This window comes from Panthera uncia (genome assembly GCF_023721935.1).
Source record: "Panthera uncia isolate 11264 chromosome A3 unlocalized genomic scaffold, Puncia_PCG_1.0 HiC_scaffold_11, whole genome shotgun sequence".
NCBI classification, from domain to species: domain Eukaryota; kingdom Metazoa; phylum Chordata; class Mammalia; order Carnivora; family Felidae; genus Panthera; species Panthera uncia.
The window spans coordinates 38,561,108-38,580,206 of NW_026057578.1; the positions used below are offsets into that span (position 1 = coordinate 38,561,108).

Genomic DNA, 19,099 nt, shown 5'->3' on the forward strand with positions numbered 1-19,099 from the left:
AGCATTTCAGGGTCAATTAACAGGGATTAGAGGATGATCTGTGGCTGGAACCACATTACTTAGAGTATGGGGAGTGATATTCTGAATACAGCTCTGATATCCATGTGTTTTATGTATGATTTATGTTAATTTGGAATTTATTTTCTGTGAGTAGCAGTTTGACTTTGTATCAAAAACTTTATTTAAATAGGGACAACTAAGTCTTTTATGTTGCCTATATCCAATATTCTAGACTGGGTAGAAATGTCACTTCTTCCTACAAGCCTTCCTTACCTGTTCTGGCAGAACCAGTTAGACTCTTTTCTGTGCCTAAAGCATTTTATACTGTAGTCTATCTAAGTTGTGCTGCAAGTAACCTCTTTGACCTCGGCTACAGCAACTTCTTACTAGACATGTCTCCAGAGGCAAGGGAAATAAAAGCAAAAATGAACTATTAGGACCTCATCAAGATAAAAACTTTCTGCACTGCAAAGGAAACAATCGACAAAACTAAAAGTCAACCAACATAATGGGAGAAGATATTTGCATATCAGATAAAGGCTTAGCATCGAAAATCTATAAAGAACTTACCAAACTCAACACCCAAAAAACAAATAATCCAGTGAAGAAATGGGCAGAAGACATGAACAGACACCTTTCCAAAGAAGACATCCAGATGGCTAACTGACATGAAAAGATGCTCAACATCACTCATCATCAGGGAAATACAAATCAAAACCATAATGAGATACCTCACACCTGTCAGAATGGCTAAAATTAACAACTCGGGAAATAAACAATGTTGGCAAGGAATGGAGAAAGGGGAACACTTTTGCACTGCTGGTGGGAATGCAAACTGCTGCAGCTACTCTGGAAAACATTATGGAGGTTCCTCAAAAAAATTAAAAACAGAACTACTCTATAACCCAGCAATTGCACTACTAGGTATTTATCCAAAGGATACAAAAATGCTGATTCAAAGGGGCACATGCACCCCAATGTTTATAGAAGTGCTATTGACAATAGCCCAAGTATGGAAAGAGCCCAAATATCCATAGATTGATGAATGGATTAAAGAACATGTGGTATATATACACAATGGAATACTACTTGGTGATGAAAAAGAATGAAATCTTGCCATTTGCAACAACGTGGATGGAACTAGAGTGAATTATGCTAAGAGAAATAATCAGAGAAGTCAGAGAAAGTCAGGTATCATATAATTTCACTCATATGTGCAATTTAAGAAACAAAACAGGTGAACATGGGGGGAAAAGAAGGAAAAATAACATAAAACACAAAGGGAGGTAAACCATAAGAGACTCTTAAATACAGAGAACAAACTGAAGGTTGCTGGAGGGGTGGTGGGTGGGGGTATGGGTTAAATTGGTGATGGGTATTACGGAGGGCACTTTAAAAAAATAATTAATTAGTTAATTAATTTTTCAACTTTGTTAACATACAGTGTAGTCTACTTAACGAGTAGATTCCCGTGATTCATCACATACGACACCCAGCGCTCATCCCAGCAAGTGCCCTCCTCAATGCCCATCACCCATTTTCTCTACCTTACAAACTCCCCACCCCTATCAACCTTCAGTTTGTTCTCTGTATTTGAGTCTCTTACGGTATTCCTCACTCTCTGTTTGTATCTTATTTTTCCTTCCCTTCCCCTATGGTCATCTGTTAAGTTTCTCAAATTCCACAGATGAGTAAAATCATATGATATATGTCTTTCTCTGACTGACTTATTCTGCTTAGCATAATACATGGAGGGCACTTTCAGGGATGAGCACTGGGTGTCATATGTAAGAGATGAATCACTGAGTTCTACTTCTGAAACCAAGACTGTACTATATGTTAACTAACTTGAATTTAAATAAAAAAATTAAAAAATAAATTGTGCTTCAATTATATGTTTACATTTCAAATTGACCCATAAGGACTGTGAACTATTAGTCTTTTTCTACCCATCAACTAGGATTATGTTTGCTACAGAGTAGGTGTCCACAAAGCAACTAGTGGCTTAATTAACTAATTAATACTCCCACTGAAAAATAAAGTACCTGTTCACTAGTTTGAAAAGGAATTTGGAAATATCAGTTTTAAATATTTATTTATTTTGAGAGAGAGAGGGAGAGCATGTATGTATGTGTGTATGGGGGAGGGTGAGAGAGAACCCCAAGCAGGCTTCACCCTATCAGTGCAAAGCCCGTTGTGGGGCTCTATCTCACAATCCTGAGATCATGACCTGAGCTGAAATCAAGAGTTGGGCACTTAACCTACTGAGCCAACCAGGTGCCCCTAGGAGATATCATTTTTAGTGCTGGACATGATGGTAACATTTAGTCTGTCTTGGAACTTTATATTTTTGATTAACCAAATATGGGTAATTAAAATTTAAAACTCTCATATTTTATTATAACATTTATAAATCTGTTTAGTATTTTGTAAATATAATATTTTATATTTAATTGGGGTAAAGATAGTATTCAACAACTTAAATTAATTAAAATTATACAGATATTTAAAATGGTGATGTTGATCTATATATATTTATATGGCAAGATGTTTATGGCATATTATTTAGTGAGTAAAGAGGAGATTAAGAAATAGCAATTAAAGTATCTCATTTTTATAAGAAAATTCTATATCATTATGGGAAAATTCTAGAATAATAATAATAGTAGGAGTAATGATAATATTTATATCCTTTCTTTATTATGAATGATTACAAAGTTCCAGGTATGGAATTAAGTGCCTTCATACACTACTTTAATCCTCAATTAATTAATTAATCCTCAGTTAATAATTCCATTAACTCATTCATCATTAATTGGTTCAACATTGAACATATATGTCTTGTCCCAGGCACTGTGCAGACTTATTAGAGATAGAGCTGTGAACCAGATGGACATAGTATCTAGCATTCTATCATATCCTAACTCCAGAGGTGAAAATTAGGGATGTTGTCCCACCCATCAGGGGTCTTCTGACCCAGGTTCTGGTTCAACAAAACAAACATAGAGACTCATAGGCTACATTTGCCATCAGTCTATTCAGGTGGATACAGCACAGGAATGATGGTCGCCCAGCAGGGCAGCATCAGGCCTTCCCTTCTGTGGGAGTTCTTGCTGCAGTTCACACAGTCTTCCAGCAGCCATTGTCTTTGGTCCTTCAGATGATGACTCAGACTCCAGGAGGTGAGATCCATACTGAGTGGGTTCAGGATCTTCATTCCTCAAGCAACGATTTCATAGGTACAGTGTCCAGGGTTCTCATGAGAATCACTACCACCATCAGGTATTTACAATTAATTTACAGTTTGTTTGCCCCAGTACAAAGGGAGTTTGCCAATCAGAAGTCATTGCAATCATAAGCAATGCTACTTAAAAACAACTTAACATTTTACTCCTATTAGATTACCAGGGAAACACAACTAGAGAGTGTAGAAGGGGAAAGGATTTTGTTAAGGAGGGATCTAATAAGCAAGTGGCAGAGTGAATTCAAATTTACGTCTTTCTGACTCCAAAGTCTAGCTTCTGTAATTTACTGGATGATACCAAAAATGATCTCTGGGAGGAAAGCTTTTTAGATAGCTTTTGCTTTCTTCTTTATACTGTCTGAATTCTCAGACTTTTTTTTTTGTAATGAGAATGAATTTCTTTTGTAATCAGAAATAAATATTTTTATTAGAAAGACTAACAAGATGAAAACAAGCTTTTGGTGTAGCATTAAGTGAAAGTAGCCAGAAACAAAATTATATATGCATTTGTGTTGTGATTAAGATGATGTAAAAAGAGAGGTGCATGAGGAAGAAGCCAAGCAAAAATATAAAGCAGTCCTATCAGTAGTTGAGTCAGAATGGTTGGCTTGCGAAGGGCTTGCTTTATCTATCTATCTATCTATCTATCTATCTATCTATTTTCCAGATACTTTATGAAATTATGTTATTCTTTGAATGAAATGAAATGCATTAGTAAAATAGAAAAGGAAATTTAAATGTAACTATATTAGGGGTTCAGAGTTCTCAAATTATTTCAAAACACACCCATGGACCTAAGATGGGAGGCTGAATTAGAGAGCAGTTCTGTTCCATTCCTGACATTTACCTATGTAACTGGAAGAATTTGCCCAGGGCTCTTGCTATGTCCCTACGCCAATACTATTCTTTCAGTGCATTACAGTAACTTCCCTAGGTCTGTGTTCATGTGGTAGAGTGGGAATACTATTGCCCAACTCCTTTCACATGTCATTTATCTACTATGTAAGGTTTACTTTTTGTTCAAAACTCACGTTTTGGGCTTTATATGATCCTTCTTTAGCCAAGGACTCATATAATTGGATAGCTGCTGTTATGTTTTGCATACCAAAATTTCCAAATAGCAAAGCATCGGCCATTTTCTCCATAGCTTTCAAGTTTCCCATGTTAGCTGCTTTGGCAAAGAATACATAGGCTCTGTTTAAAAAATATGAAGGTAGAGGTTTGATTATCAAAAATGAAATTTTCTGCTCCCTCCTTCAGACTACTTCTAACAAGTAGGACCAAGTTGTCATTGCTGCTAACAATAAAACTTAGCTGAAGTCCATCACATCTATAGACCAGTAGGTTTTTTTCCAGCCATTATCTAAGATGACAATTTCAAATATATCTGACAAACAGTGAAGCTGCTAAAAAGGAGAAATTTGCTTCAAGCTTATTCACCAAGTGAAGTGAAATATTGAGGCCCTTGTCCTAAAAGTGAACTTTCCCATGGCCACCCACATTATAGGAGTATTTATTTTACAAACTGAACTCTGAAATATGTAAGAATATAATAAAAACCAATCAAAAAATAATCAAAACTGGAATGTCACATGTAGAGAGCTACTATCATGAAAACAAAAGTCCCTTTATATTCTGAAATAATTTTCTAAAACAGAACATATTCTTCAGCACCATGTGGAAAAACAATAACCAAATAAAACGCAATGGTTATTAGGACTCTAAAGTCTGACTGCCTGGTTCAAAATCTGTGTCTACCACTTGTTAGTGTGGGAGCTTCAGGCAAGTTATTTAATTTCTCTGTGCTTCTCTCATCTATGGAGTAGGGATAATAATAGTACTAGCTTCATAGGGTTGCTGAGAAGATTCAGTGAGATACTCCAAATGAAGTGCTTGGCATTAGTGCCTGGTACATAGTAAGCACTAAAAAAACTTTAACTATGATGATGATGACAACAGTGACAATGACAATTGCATAAATTCTAAAGTTTCATAGCATGGCAATTGTTCTCCTGTAATTTGTGGCTAAATGGTGTGAAAGCTTAGTGATAGATGCCATAGGATTGCCTTATACTGTATTTTCTGAGTCCCAGTCAGAAATCACCTGGACCTGATGTGTATAACAAGTAGTGATGGAGAGCCTTTCAAGGTCAAAACTTGTGTCAGAGACAGAGAGTACTTTTGGGTTTTATTTTTACTTTTATAATTTCCTTTTTGGTACCGGTAAGACAAGAAAGCAACTTCTACTGGTGACCTTGATTCCAATATAGGAACAAATACATGAATCTACCATTACTACAAACTCAGAAGGATCAGGAGACTCAGCTTTATGTACCGCCTGTCCATGCCGATGCTAAACGAATCTGTTCTTGGTGGCTGGAGCAGGGTAGAATGGGCTTGGACTGAATGATAGCTACATAGGCATTAGGGTTCTGGATGCCAACACAGTGAATAGACTCCAGTGAAACAAAAGAAGCCAGAGATTAACCATAGTCAGAGCAAGCTGAGATTCTGGGGACCAGAAGGCAAATAAGACAGAAGGTCTCAAAGGCCAGTGAGTACAGATGTCTGGCATCCAGGGGCAGGCATGACATCAGGACACAGATTCCCTGAAGCCCTTCTGTCACATGGTTTGCTGCTGCAACCACATAGCCTGCTGGGATTAGAAGGGCACCAACATGGAACAGGGCAGAGAAACTTGAGATGGGCTGCAGGAGCCTTTGCTGATCCCAGGGGGCAGTAAAAGGTTGCAAAATCAATTCCTCTAGGTGTCTCTGGTCCCCTCTCAGGAAAGTCCAAGGTGACATAAGGAATACTAGAAGCAGGACCCAGGGCTGAGGAAAGTTGTTGGTACATTAGGTAGGATTAAGATCTGGACTGTAATCCCCAAGACGGAAAATGTAGGAGAAACTGGGCAGCATTAGCAGATCCCCAAAAGAAAGTTTAGTTAGGTATCTGGAAAATTTCTAAAGAATCTGGTATTGGATGCTAAGGTAGGTGCTGGGGAAGAAGGAGACTAAATGCATCTCTAGGATACATTAGAAACCTGGCGTAGGGCAGCAGCTTACTTACAAATCTTCTTTGCTAATGGAGAGTAATTCTTAATGACAGCTAACTCCGGCTGTCTCCAAGGCTTCTTGACTCCTGCAGACAGGTTTGTGTCTCCCTGACATATGCTCGCTTAACATCTTTACTTCTAGCACTACTGACCATTTGTAGCTGAATGAATTAGTGAATGAATGGGGTCAAGATGTGGGTGTCGATGAGCCAAAAGGACTGGTAGCACCTTTATCTTATACAAGAAGTGGTGAACAAGGAGGGCATAGGATAGAGGAATGAATGGGAGAGAAATGATTCCTCTGTGGTCAGTAGGGTGTTTTTTCTGTCCTCTGACCAGAATCTTAGAGATGGCTATATTAGATGTAATTGGCTTGACCGTCCTGATAACTGAAGGAATTTCACTCAGTTTGCCCACAAATTCCTGAAGTCTCTTGCTGTGAACAGATTTGGTTTCAGTTTTCTATCTACCAACTGGGAAGGGTCAGGGGACTCAGCTTTATGCACCTTCTCATGTATCTATGCGACTGCAAAGATAAGCTGCTCTTGGGGTGCTTGGCTGGCTCAGTTGGTGAAGCATGTGACTCTTGATCTTGGGGTTGTGAGTTCGAACCCCATGCTGGGTGTAGAGATTACTTAAAAAGAAAATCTTAAAAAGAAATAGAGAGAAAGAAAGAAAGAAAGAAAGAAAGAAAGAAAAAAGCTGCTCTTCCGGAACTCTTTAGCAAGGATAGGCTAGGCAAGAATAGACTGAGATTGAATGACACCTAGGTAGGCATGTAAGTTCCTGCACTGCTGGATGGTCTGCTTTCAGAGCTGGGGTTTCCTCCCATTCTTTAAGCCAAAGAGGAAGGCACCCATCAAGGTTAAGTGGATAGTTACTTGGGAGCTTCTAAGAGTGATTTTGTCCCTTTAGACTGAATCTAGGGTTTCCTTGAACTTAACAGGGTATACCCAGTGGGCCTTCATCTTGGGTTCATCTGCTATTAACCTGAAATCTGAGGGACCAGCCCCTTTCCAGAATTCCATTGTTCTCTCATCTGGGTGGGCTGGGTTGAGAATTCTTTATTCTTACTCCTTCATTTAGTGAGCACATGAATGAGCAGACTTCCATAGCAGGCCAGATTGTATTTTGGGGGGTCTGATTTAACCCCATACTCATCATGATAGCGCCCAGACATGCTCAGCATGACATCCAGGTTTTGTAGGGGATGGTTTCCTTTGCTCTTATAAGGAGCTTCTAACTTTCCCTAGAGAGAGGTCCAACTCCTTTACCTCCTTTCTTGCTGCTTTGGAAGAATTACAGAATATTTTTGACCTTCCATTTACTCCTGTATAATTTGGGGATAATAATTTATGACTCTTAATATCATTGTGAGCAATGAATGATATTCTATACATAAATACCCAGAACAATAACTAGCACAAAGAAGGAGTTTAATAAATGGAAGTTGTTTATAGTCAAGTGCCCCTTTACCCTCTATACTCTTATGCTCTTTTGGGAAGCTTTGAATTTTAAGAAAGAACTCAGGGGCTCTGTTGCTGCCCTGTCTAGGGTCAGCTACCACAGCACTGGGCTGCTTTCCCCGGAGCTGGTATGCCCAATTTGTGTGAAAATAGAAGATGTCTCCTAGTTGGAGGTACAGAGCCCATTCTTTTTATTATTATTGCTTCGGGACACACTTGTTTTCTTCTCTCCCACACCTTCTTCCTCTTACCATTTAGAGGACTAGAGATAAAAATAACAAATCTTTATCTTCTGCTTACTATGTGTTGGGCATCCTCCTAAGAGCCTGACTGCACTATCCAGAGCACAGGGAGGTTAAGTAACTTGTCCAGGATAACACAGCCAGTAAATGGCACAGCTAGGATTCGATCCCAAGGTTTTAATTAGAGACTTGAGGGGTGACCTCATGTTGCGTCCCTCTACTCTGGGGACAAGATATTTCTTCCTCCCTGTCAGACAAAGTAGACAAGGAAAAAGAGAAATGATGAACATGGAGTGAGACCATGTGGCCACAGCTTGGTTATGTCCCAGCTGTGTACTTGTGATCATCTCACTCACATCTTTGAATCTCTATTCTCAGCTGTTTACAGGGGGAACATGAAGCTCTTCTTAACTCATAAGGCTGTTCTGGGATATAATGGAATCACATACATGAAAGTGCCTTGAAAACCACAAAGTGCTCTACAAATGCTGAGTTAGGCAGAATAAAGCATTCTAAAACAACCACTCTAATTCAAATAACAGATTTTATTTTATTTGAAATACCTAATAAATAAAAGTCAAAACAGAATATTCTTGCCTGAATACTCAGATCAGTGCCTTAACTCTGCATTTCACTTAAAATGTAGGGACCACAATTTCATATACAATTCTGTTTGTTTAGGCTGGTAATTTGTAGGATTCTTTAAACATCAATTGATCCTTTTCAAAACAAAAGCTTATGGGCAAATAAACTTATTTGTTATCCCAATAAGCTTTTAACAACAAATGAGATTTTGAATTGTTCTTTTTTCTCAGCCAGGAATTTAAGTTGGCTTAAATAACTGGATAAAGACTTACTCTGCTTTTTGTTTTTGGCTTTTAGACTGCTGGAGAATCTTGATGCCCATCTTAAACAGCTGGTCTCCATCTGTGAAATTTTTCTTTGCTTGCTTTCTTACTATATATGGGCAAACAAGGAAAAATAACATCATTTTTATGTTTTATATTTTATTTTTTAAAATTTATTTTGAGAGAGAGAGAGGGAGAGAGAGAGAGAATCTCAAGCAGGCTACATGCTGTCAGCACAGAGCCTGACATGGGGCTCAGTCTCACAAACCATGAGAACATGACCTGAGCTGAAATCAAGAGTTAGACACTTAACCAGCTGAGCCACCCAGGTGCCCCATGTTTTATATTTTTAAAATAATGTGCTGCCATATTAGTTTGGGTTTTTCTTATGAGGGGGTTCAGATGAACCTCCCTAATATGTGCCATTTCGGCATGTGGATTATTTTGAGCTGAAGACATTCAAGGCTGGAAAGACTCAAGAAGAGCTTTTTACCTCCCCCTTAACTGCCCATAAGAATTTAGATAGAGGGCCTGGTCCAGGAAGATAGCTATCACCAGAGATAACTATGCAGAGTATGGGCTAGGTGTGGTAAGATAGGGGAAGTTGGTAGGTCATGTTTGTTCAAATTCCTCTCTGTCCTATTGTCTCTACATGGCATGAAAATCATTTGTTTATCAAACATTTGCTCTTCCCATCTTCCTGTGAATTGTCTTCCTTCCCTTTGAAGCCCTAGTCCCTTACTTCCTCAGGATGGTTTATAAGCCTTACTCACCCATATAAAATTAGATTTGTTTTTCTATTAATTTGACTTATGTCAATTTAATTAAAAAACCAACCGAAAAAACCTCCTTTCCTCCTTTACACTCTCCTTATTTTTTAACCTCTGCATTTCAAGATCACCTTGGTTTTGTTCAGAAGATAAAAGCTGTCTACAAAAGTATCCTCTTCCTGTCTTTTGTTAAAGCGTCTGGAGGGTGGAGGAGATAGAAAGATGCTTCTGATGGTAGGAAGGAGAAAGACGCTCCCCAGTCTGGGAAAGCAATGCAAGGTTCCACAAGTACAAAGCAGGACAGAAGGTCTTCAGGGAAGGGGCTGCTTGGTGTACTCTAAAGAAATGATCTGAGCACCAAGGTCTCATCTTGCAGACTCCCTTGTCTGAACATGGCCCATAAACCTTAGAGCTATAAGATTCCAAGAGAATATGAGGACCGACAAATGGACATCGCCTAGATATCCAATGTGCATCTAGGATTGGAGGAGAAAATCTCCCTGAAAATTTTGCTCTGCCCAAGGCTCCCTCCTCCTCCCCAACAACCTTTCTGAGACTTTGGGGAAAGCACACAGACAGAGTACCAATAACAACTTGCTGTGTTGGGAAGAGGGCTCAGAATTAATTTTATAGGATTTAAATAAAGAAATGGAATTTTACCTGCTACAATAATATTTCTCAAACACTTATATAACACTTCACAATTTTCAAACCATTGTCATCAGTTTACAGATGCAGAAAGCTATTTGGAGGGAGAGTCAGCTTTACAGCTCCAACTACACCCACACAGTGCATGTGCACATGTGAAACACACACACACACACACACACACACACACACTCACACTCACACTCCCTTCCACATCACAGTGCCTCTTGAAGTCCATTATGACACTCAGTGAAACCTCTGATTAGGTGAACCATGCCTGAAACCATTTAAAAAGAGAGGCATTTTGAGGTTTGATGCCTCATTAACAAGACTACAAAAATCTTTAAGTGGTTCCTGTTTTTCTTCTCCCTGACAAACCATCAGAGTTGTTCAATTTCTTTTTTAAATTACAAAAATTGTTTTAACTTAAAAGTTAATTTGCAATTATTTCGAATGCTTCAAGGTATCCAATCAATTCAGTAACACCAGACACTTTTAGTATCTAATTTCTGCTTTGAGTTGTATGTTATCTATAGTCATGACTAAAGAGGAAAAATAATGGGGAAAAAAACCTACCAATCTTTGATTTGAATAGCAATTTCTCCTATTATCATGCTTTCAAAGAGCAAAAATCCATTTTGAAAGGCTGACTCTGCATGCACATACATATGAGAAATGATACACCATTACAGATTTCCACCCATGGCTTTTACTTCTATTTGTAATTCTATTTTTGACTTTCCAAATGTACTGAAATAACAGTTTTCTTTACAATAAGAGGGCTCAATTATCAAATAAAATTCTCTTGACAACACTTTAATTTCCTTTTTATGGTTTAACAATTTCCAAATTTGGGGAAAGCATAGTCAGGAAATGACTCGAGGATATTATTCTGAACTTGACGTAAAGAACCTTCCTGAATCCAGAATCTTCTTCTTCTTCTTTTAAGATAATTTTTGAAGTTTATTTATTTATTTTGAGACAGAAAGAGGGGAGGAGAGGTGGTGGGAGAGGGAGAGAGAATCCCAAGCAGGCTCCCTGCTGTCAGCACAGAGCCCAATGTGGGGCTTGATCTCATGAACTGTGAGATCATGACCTGAGCCAAAATCAAGAGCCAAAAATCTGCCCAATCGACTGAACCACCCAGGTGCCCCAAATCTGGAGTCTTCTCAACAGCCAAATAGTGGATGCCTGTTGTTCTTTCCTGATAAGGGCTCGAAGCTAACCTGAGTGGTGGTAGGAATGAGCATCAGGAGTAAAAGAGGGCAGAGTAGCTGTGCCAGAGAGCAGCAAGTATGGGAAGTACTTCAACTAGATGAATTTGTATTTCAGTGTTTGCCAGAGACATAATTTATAGAAAGTTCTTGACATGTTATTACATCTGCAGTTAATTATCATTTCATACCTAACTTGAATACTGTTATGGGCTGAATTGTGTCCCCCTAAATTCATATGTTGAGTGTATCTCAGAATGTAACTTTATTTGGAGATAAGGTGTTTAAAGAGGTGATTAAGTTAGAATGAGGCCATTAGGGTGGGATCTTAATCCAATATGACTGGTGTCACTATAGGAAGAGAAAGAGACATCAGGGAGATGCAGGCACTAAGACCATGTGAGGATACACTGAGAAGCCAAGGAGAGATGCCTTAGAATGAAACCAACTCTGTTGGCACTTTGATCACAAACTTCCAGCCTCCAGAACTGTGAAAAATAAATTTTTGTTGTTTAAGCCACCTTGCCTGTTGTATTTTAACATGACCTCCCTAGCAAACTAATACAGATGCCAACTCTGGATTACATGGAAAACAAGCTGCTCTTTCTTCCTACTGGAAGGGATGCACCCAACTCAGCTTCCTATCAGATCAGTGGCTACCTTCTAAAAATAGGAGGGCATATAATTTCTCATTGGCTCCCAAGGTCTCCAGGTGCTGGACATCTGACTTGCCCAGGCAGCTGGGTGCCCAAGTAGTCCACCTCTGACAAGGTCATTTTATCATGATTATATTCTAGGTAGGCAGTGTAGTAGGTCCAGCAATCCCAGCAATGTGTCCAGCATTCCATGTGTCCAGCAATCCCAGGACCCAGCTCACCTCTCTGTAAGATGATGGGAGAACTGGAATTCTATGCGTTCTCTTGCTGACCCTTCATCTATAAAATTCTCTAATCAAGTCTATTCTTTAATCCCTATAACCTGTTTTTGTGCATTCAAGAAAAATCCTCTTGTTGATAATGAATTCCAAAGCAAAGCTTTGGAACAAAAAGAGCTCACTTGCTTGCTGCAGATATTAATGGAAAAGGAAAGAGCTGGAAACAACTTAATCTCTGTCATTCATACATTTACTTGTCCATTTAATTGGTATGAATGAATATTTATCATGTGTTAGACACAATGCTAGATATTGTGTTTCCAAAGATGATGGAGACACTGTTTGAGCCTGGCAGTGGAGATAGACATGTTTGCCAAAAACTACAATGCCATGTGGTAGGCACTCTGTAATAAGGCACTATGAGAGCATAGGAGCCTCCTTTGTAAGCAACAGAAACCTAATATTATTGACTTAAGCAAAAGCAACTTATTGGGAGGCCACTGAAACTCATAAACTCACTGGGGTAGGTCTCAGGAATCAGAGCTTTCTAGAAGCAGAGACAGATGTTGCTATAGGACTGGATTGAAATCCAGTCCTTTTAGGATCTTCCCCTCTTTGCTCCAGACTCCATGGCAAGTATAATGGGTCTATTCAGGGAAGACAAAGGTTCTCATTACATTCCTGTAAGAATATATCCACTGGGGAAGACTTAATTCCTTAAAAAGAAATTGAGAGGGTGAGAAAAGTAAAATGGATGATCAGAAGCGACCAAACAGCAAATGCCCGCTTGGGCACTGGACTCTTGCTAAGGGAAATAAAAAAAAAATCTTCACAGATGAAAAGACACTTCAGATAGTTCTTGAAAGGAGGGTAGGAGTTTGTTGGGCCAAGAAGATGAAACTGGCATTCCATTTGGAGGAAACAGTCTATGCAAATGAACCAATGAAACAATGATGGGGGGGCAGTGTATCTTAAATGAAGAATGATGGTTTGAGAGTCATGTTTGGTCATGTGGTCCAGACTGGTGATGGGAGTAAGTGATATTGAGGGGAGTGGACAGAGGGCTGAGAAGGGAGTGGGGAGAGGGAACAGAGGTCATTGTGAAGGTGAAGGCAGGTTTGATATGGGAAGAGAAAGAGCAGAAGTGGCAGGAAGTTGGCTCTGATCAGACAGAATTATTTTGGAGTTTGAAATTATATTGATGAAACAGGTCTATATGTGGCTGGTAAATGACTGAGGAGAAACAGAAACAAAGATTACTGGAATTGTGGAAGTCTAGCAAAAAGGATAAGGTCTTCAACATGGATAGTTAGCCCCTGCAGAGTGCTGGTGGCCTGTAGCCATTGACTGATGTAGGGGTAACAGCGTAACCCCTTGCCTACAGGGAGGGGGAAATCCTCTAGTGTTATTCACTTGTAAAGCCCTAAACTTCTCCTGAAACCCTATCTTTGCCCAACTCCTTCTCTTGCCCTATCCTGTATTCCTCACTCTCTTCTATGTTTCACCACATCTAAAACTTTAACATTTAAATTTAATATTTAAATTCAAATAAATAAACAAATACCATTTAAGTCATCTTAAAAAGCAAAGAGAAAAAAAAAAAAGCAAAGAGAAAAATATTTGTATGCCAAATTATAGTTATATTAAAAATGACATGAAGGATCATTGAGAGTTAAAGGAATTAACAATTAAGCTAGGAGATGGATATCTTTTAGTCTGACTAAAAACCAGGTGCTTTCAGCATTAAAATGATACAAGGAGATAAAAATGGGAAGTTCTTTCCCTTGCAGAAAATCTTGCCTACACAGACACTGCATCCTTCTTATTTAATTTCAATTGTATTTAATATAAACCAACTTTAGTTTCTGATTTTCTGAATAATGCATCAGAAGAGCTCTTCACATTTGCCCTTAATGTCTGCCAGGAAGATACAATCCCAGATAAGGAGGGAGAATAATGATCCATTACTAAAAATAACATTCCATCTAAGAAACAATGACTCAGCAAAGAGTTTAGTCAGATAAAGATGTGATCAACTCAAATGCACTTGGATAAGAGCACAGATATTTATAATAATCAAGTTTATTCACACTGTCCCCAGATCATTGTTGCCAAACATAAATACCTTCAGTGGTATTGCTAGGAAATGGCATACAAATTGTGTTGTAAGTAGAAAAACATTTTCTCCTCAAATATCTACTAAGCAAAACTTGAAATAACAAGGATTCTGACTTTCAAAGATTAATTCACTACCCCAAACTTTTAATTTAGCAGAAAGAAATATGGTTTATAAAACAAGTGAAGAACCAAAAACAATAATTATTATATTATAATAAAAGCTAACATTTATAAAGCACTTAGTCCCCAAGCAGTTTTTTCACTGTGAGAGGAGGGAGCTATTATCATTCCTATTTTACAAATGAGGTGATACAGGACCAGAGAGGTTAAGTAACCTGTCCAAGGTCACACAGTTAGTCCCTGATAGGCAAGAATTCAAATGTAGGCAGAATGACTGCACAGTCTGCTCATACTATTTGTCAGAGCTACACAATATGCAGAATTATGTGAGGAACACAAATTTACTATCAATTACTGAAAAATTTGAAAAATGAGTTGAAAATACACTTAAAAATAAATGTATTGTAATTGAAGTATTTTAAATGATGAATTTATTTATAGTAATACTTCTTTTACCTGACATTATTATTTTTTTAATGTTTATTTATTTTTGAGAGAGAGAACATAAGCGAGGGAGGAGCACAGAGAGAGAAGGAGACACAGAATCTGAAGCAGGCTCCAGACTCCTAGCTGTCAGCGCAGTGCTGGACACAGGGCTCAAACTCATGAACCGTGAGATCATGACCTGAGCCAGAGTCGGACACTTAACCAACTGAGCCACCACGGTGCCCCTTTCAGACATTATTAAGAAATGTGTCCATATAAATAATTTTTTCCCATTAGATGAGTCATATCCCTTTTTATTTTGACTGTTTTCTGATGGAAATGTGTCTAAAAAGTATACAGTATATTCCTCCGCCTTCTCCAACAAAAGATAATGAGCATGATTTAACCTGGTGATGATTTAGAGCATCATTATGCACACCTGACCATATCCAAACTAGTTGATTTAGACATCATTACTTCAGACTGTGCTTATAGGAGACCTTGGATAATGGAAAGCCCTTCAGCAATGAGTGGGAGCAAAAGGGACAAGAGAAAGATGGTGACAGGCTGTATTCAAGGCCCTGTGAAGGGTTAAGAGTGCCTGCTGGCTGGCTTAATAGTTAGCTGCACTTGCTAATTTGCAACACCTTACATTACTGTTTCCCAAAGCATACATGAGAAAATTGTAAGTGGTACACACACGAACTTTAACATTTTGATAGTTAATATACTTGGTATACATTCATCTATAGATTCTATTTGTAGCAAGTGGCACATCTATAGATTCTATTTGTGGCAACTAATTTTCATTTTTTTCTCAATTTTTTTCTCTGAAAAATTAACCATGAAATATTTAGGACATACAAAAAATCCAGAAAGGAAAACATACTTCAACATAACATTCCCATTTCACATAATTTAACAGATGGTAACATTTTGCCCTGTTTGTTTTAGGTATCTCTCTAAGGAAACAGAATGGAACAAATACACTCAAAGCCTCCTCCCAACATAATCCCAGTGTTCTCTCTTCAGAGGTAGCTCTTGTTCTGAAGTTACTATGTAGTCCTTTTACTACATATATGTACCCAATATTATTTCTATACTGTAAAACCATACATATGTATATGTATATGTATATATAATATACATATACATGTATATACATGTATATGTATATTATATATACATGTGTATATATATATATATATTTTTTTTTTTGCAATTTGCATTTTTACCTTTTGAGATTTATCTGTCAAGTAGGCTTCATTAATTCATTTTAACCAGTGCCAATGGTCAAAATTCTTTGTATGACTAAACCAGTTTATCTATTTATTCCTCCATTATTTACCCTACCCATTCCACAGATATTAACTTTTTCCACTTGAATGCTACAAAAACCAGTTCTGCAATGAAAATCCTTGCACACATATTCTCATACAGATATGTGAGAATTTCTGTAGGATATATTTCTAAAAGTACATATGCCAAGTATAGCATATAAGCATCTTAAACTTTACTAGATATTACCATTTTGCGCTTCAAAGAGGTTGCACCAAACATACATTCCCAACAGTGATGTATAAGAGTTCTCATTTCCTTAAATTCTGGGTTGCTTAGGGGTTATCTGATCTTTTAATCTTGCCTATCAATGTGAAATGATAAATCTTTATCAAATTTGAATTTCTGCAGTTACTAGTTAAGTATATTTATTGGTTTTTTTTCTAAGAATAGTATCCTTTGTTCAGTTTTTAAATTTTTAAAAAAATATTTATTTATTTGAGGGAGAGAGAGGGACAGAGTGTGAGCAGGGGAGGGGCAAAGAGAGAGGGAGACACAGAATCGAAAGCAGGCTCCAGGCTGCAAGCTGTCAGCACACAGCCCAACGTGGTGCTTGAACTCCTGAATTGCAAGATCATGACCTGAGCTGAAGTTGGACGCCTAACCAGCTGAGCCACCCAGGTGCCCCTTTGTTGAGTTTTCTACTTGTTTTTCCTGTTGATTTGTAGGTGTTTTTTATACAACCAGTTCTTTCTTGGCTCTATTTGTTACAATATCTTCTTTTAACGTGTGGGTTCTTTTTCACTGTATAATTAAAAATACCTATTAAAACTTTTAACTTTAAGGTAGTCAAATTTATGAATTTTGGCATCATGGTTTTACTTTAGTCTTTTGTAAGAATTCCTTTCTTATACTAATATCTTAATGTTTTTTAAAAAATTATTATTAAAGTTCTGATGTTCATATTTAGGTCATTAATCCACCTAGAAGTTACTTTTGTGTATGAGGTGAGAATGGGATCTGATCTTAATCTTCTTCCAAATGAGAATCAGTTGCCTGCATACAATCTGTTTATTTTTTCACAGCTGATTTGTAATACCTCTGTCATATACCAAATTCCCCTATATATATGGGACCAATTCTAGACTCTTTTTATTTTTTTAAATCCATATGTCAATAGCATATGTTTTATACAATATAATTTTATAGTAAGAATCTAATGGGGCAAGTTCCACTTCTCATTCTACCTCAAAAGTATATTGGCTGTCTTTAGACTTGTTTTCATATATACTATTAAAATTAGCTTATTAAATTCTATGAAAACCCCTTTGGGCAATTTTGAAATTAATTTGGCAAGAAAAGATATCTTAAACTTTGAATCTTCCCATTCAGAAACATAAAAACTCTTCAGTTATGCAGGTATTTTTTATATTATTGAATAAAGTTTTATGTTTTTCCACTTCTTAAACATCTTGTAGATCTTTTGTTAGATTTATTCTTAAGTACCTTTAGTTTTTATTGCTATTTTAAATAATATTTTAGCAGTTTAATTTTTAGTTGTTTTTTGTATCATATACAGAAATGCTATTGATTTTTATATATTAATTTTAAATCCAGCAACTTTGCCAAACTCCATTAATTTTCATGGTTTAATAGATTTTCCTGAATTTTTCAACATCAACATCATATTGTTCTGATGAATTATTCCTTTGAACACTATGTGATAATGTTTTCTCCCTATTTATGGCTTTACCTTGAAGTCTATACTGCATAAAATATCAGATTTCTTTTGCTTAGTATTGGCTGTGATATCATTTCCATCCACTGACTTTCAGTCTTTTTGAGTCATGTTTTAAGTATATCTCTTTCAAATAGCATATATCTTTGACATTGTTTTAATCTAAAGGTCTCTGTCCTTCAACTCTTAGTTTCTTTCTGGGCTACATTCAGGGCAGTATCTTCTGATCTTTCTCTAGTTCATTAACCTTTTCTTCCACAGTGTCTAATCTTCTGTTAAAGCCCTTCACTTAATTTAAATGAACATACTTTTCATTTTTTTTACTTCTATTTGGTTCTTTTGCACAGATGTCTACTCCTTTTTTCATGATACCTCTCTTTTTTCTTATGGTTTCTTAACAATTTAAAAACATATTTATTCCATAATTTTTTCCACATTGTTGTTCTACTATATCAAGACTTGGGTGTGCAATGTCTTATGTTGTGCCCACGTATGTATGTCGGTGCATGCACATGCAAACTGACTCTGAGTAGATTTTTTGTTATGAATAGATTTTTTTAACTTGGTGCAATTTATAAAATTTTCTTGTAAGTTCATCCTCAACAAGGCTTTTTTTTTTTTTTAACGTTTATTTATTTTTGAGACAGAGAGAGATAGAGCATGAACGGGGGAGGGTCAGAGAGAGGGAGACACAGAATGTGAAACAGGCTTCAGGCTCTGAGCTGTCAGCACAGAGCCCGATGCGGGGCTCGAACCCATGGACCGTGAGATCGTGACCTGAGCCGAAGTCGGACGCTTAACCGACTGAGCCACCCAGGCGCCCCTCAACAAGGCTTTTTATGTAGGAAATGTGCAAATGTTTTTCCAAACTGGTTTTGTGTTGCTTCTGTCAGTTTTGCAGACTTATCATCTTACCGATGGAAGGAAATTCTTATATGTGAACATATTGACTTGAAATTACCAAAAAAAAAATCAGGTAGCATAAATTCAGAGAGCCTAAATAGAGGAAGAACTTCCTTGATATCTGCCTAAAATGGTAGGTGGCTTATCTGTTT

The 19,099-nt window shown here is 37.4% G+C and overlaps 1 protein-coding gene across 5 annotated transcripts in view; it reads right to left on the reverse strand.

The window, feature by feature from the left end:
- Window positions 1-8,987, reverse strand: part of SEL1L2 (SEL1L2 adaptor subunit of ERAD E3 ligase) — a 61,862-nt gene extending 52,875 nt beyond the window's left edge. For 3 of the 5 annotated variants that reach the window (XM_049651159.1, XM_049651157.1, XM_049651156.1), the window contains exons 1-2: window positions 8,868-8,986; window positions 4,276-4,438 (exon numbers count right to left, since the gene is read on the reverse strand). In XM_049651159.1, the coding sequence (XP_049507116.1) occupies window positions 4,276-4,438; window positions 8,868-8,917 (213 nt within the window). In that variant the 5' untranslated portion in view covers window positions 8,918-8,986. Of the gene's footprint in view, window positions 1-4,275; window positions 4,439-8,867 lie in introns of all 5 variants that reach the window. The other 2 variants (XM_049651161.1, XM_049651160.1) reach the window with 2 other exon arrangements.
- Window positions 8,988-19,099: the final 10,112 nt, after the last annotated feature.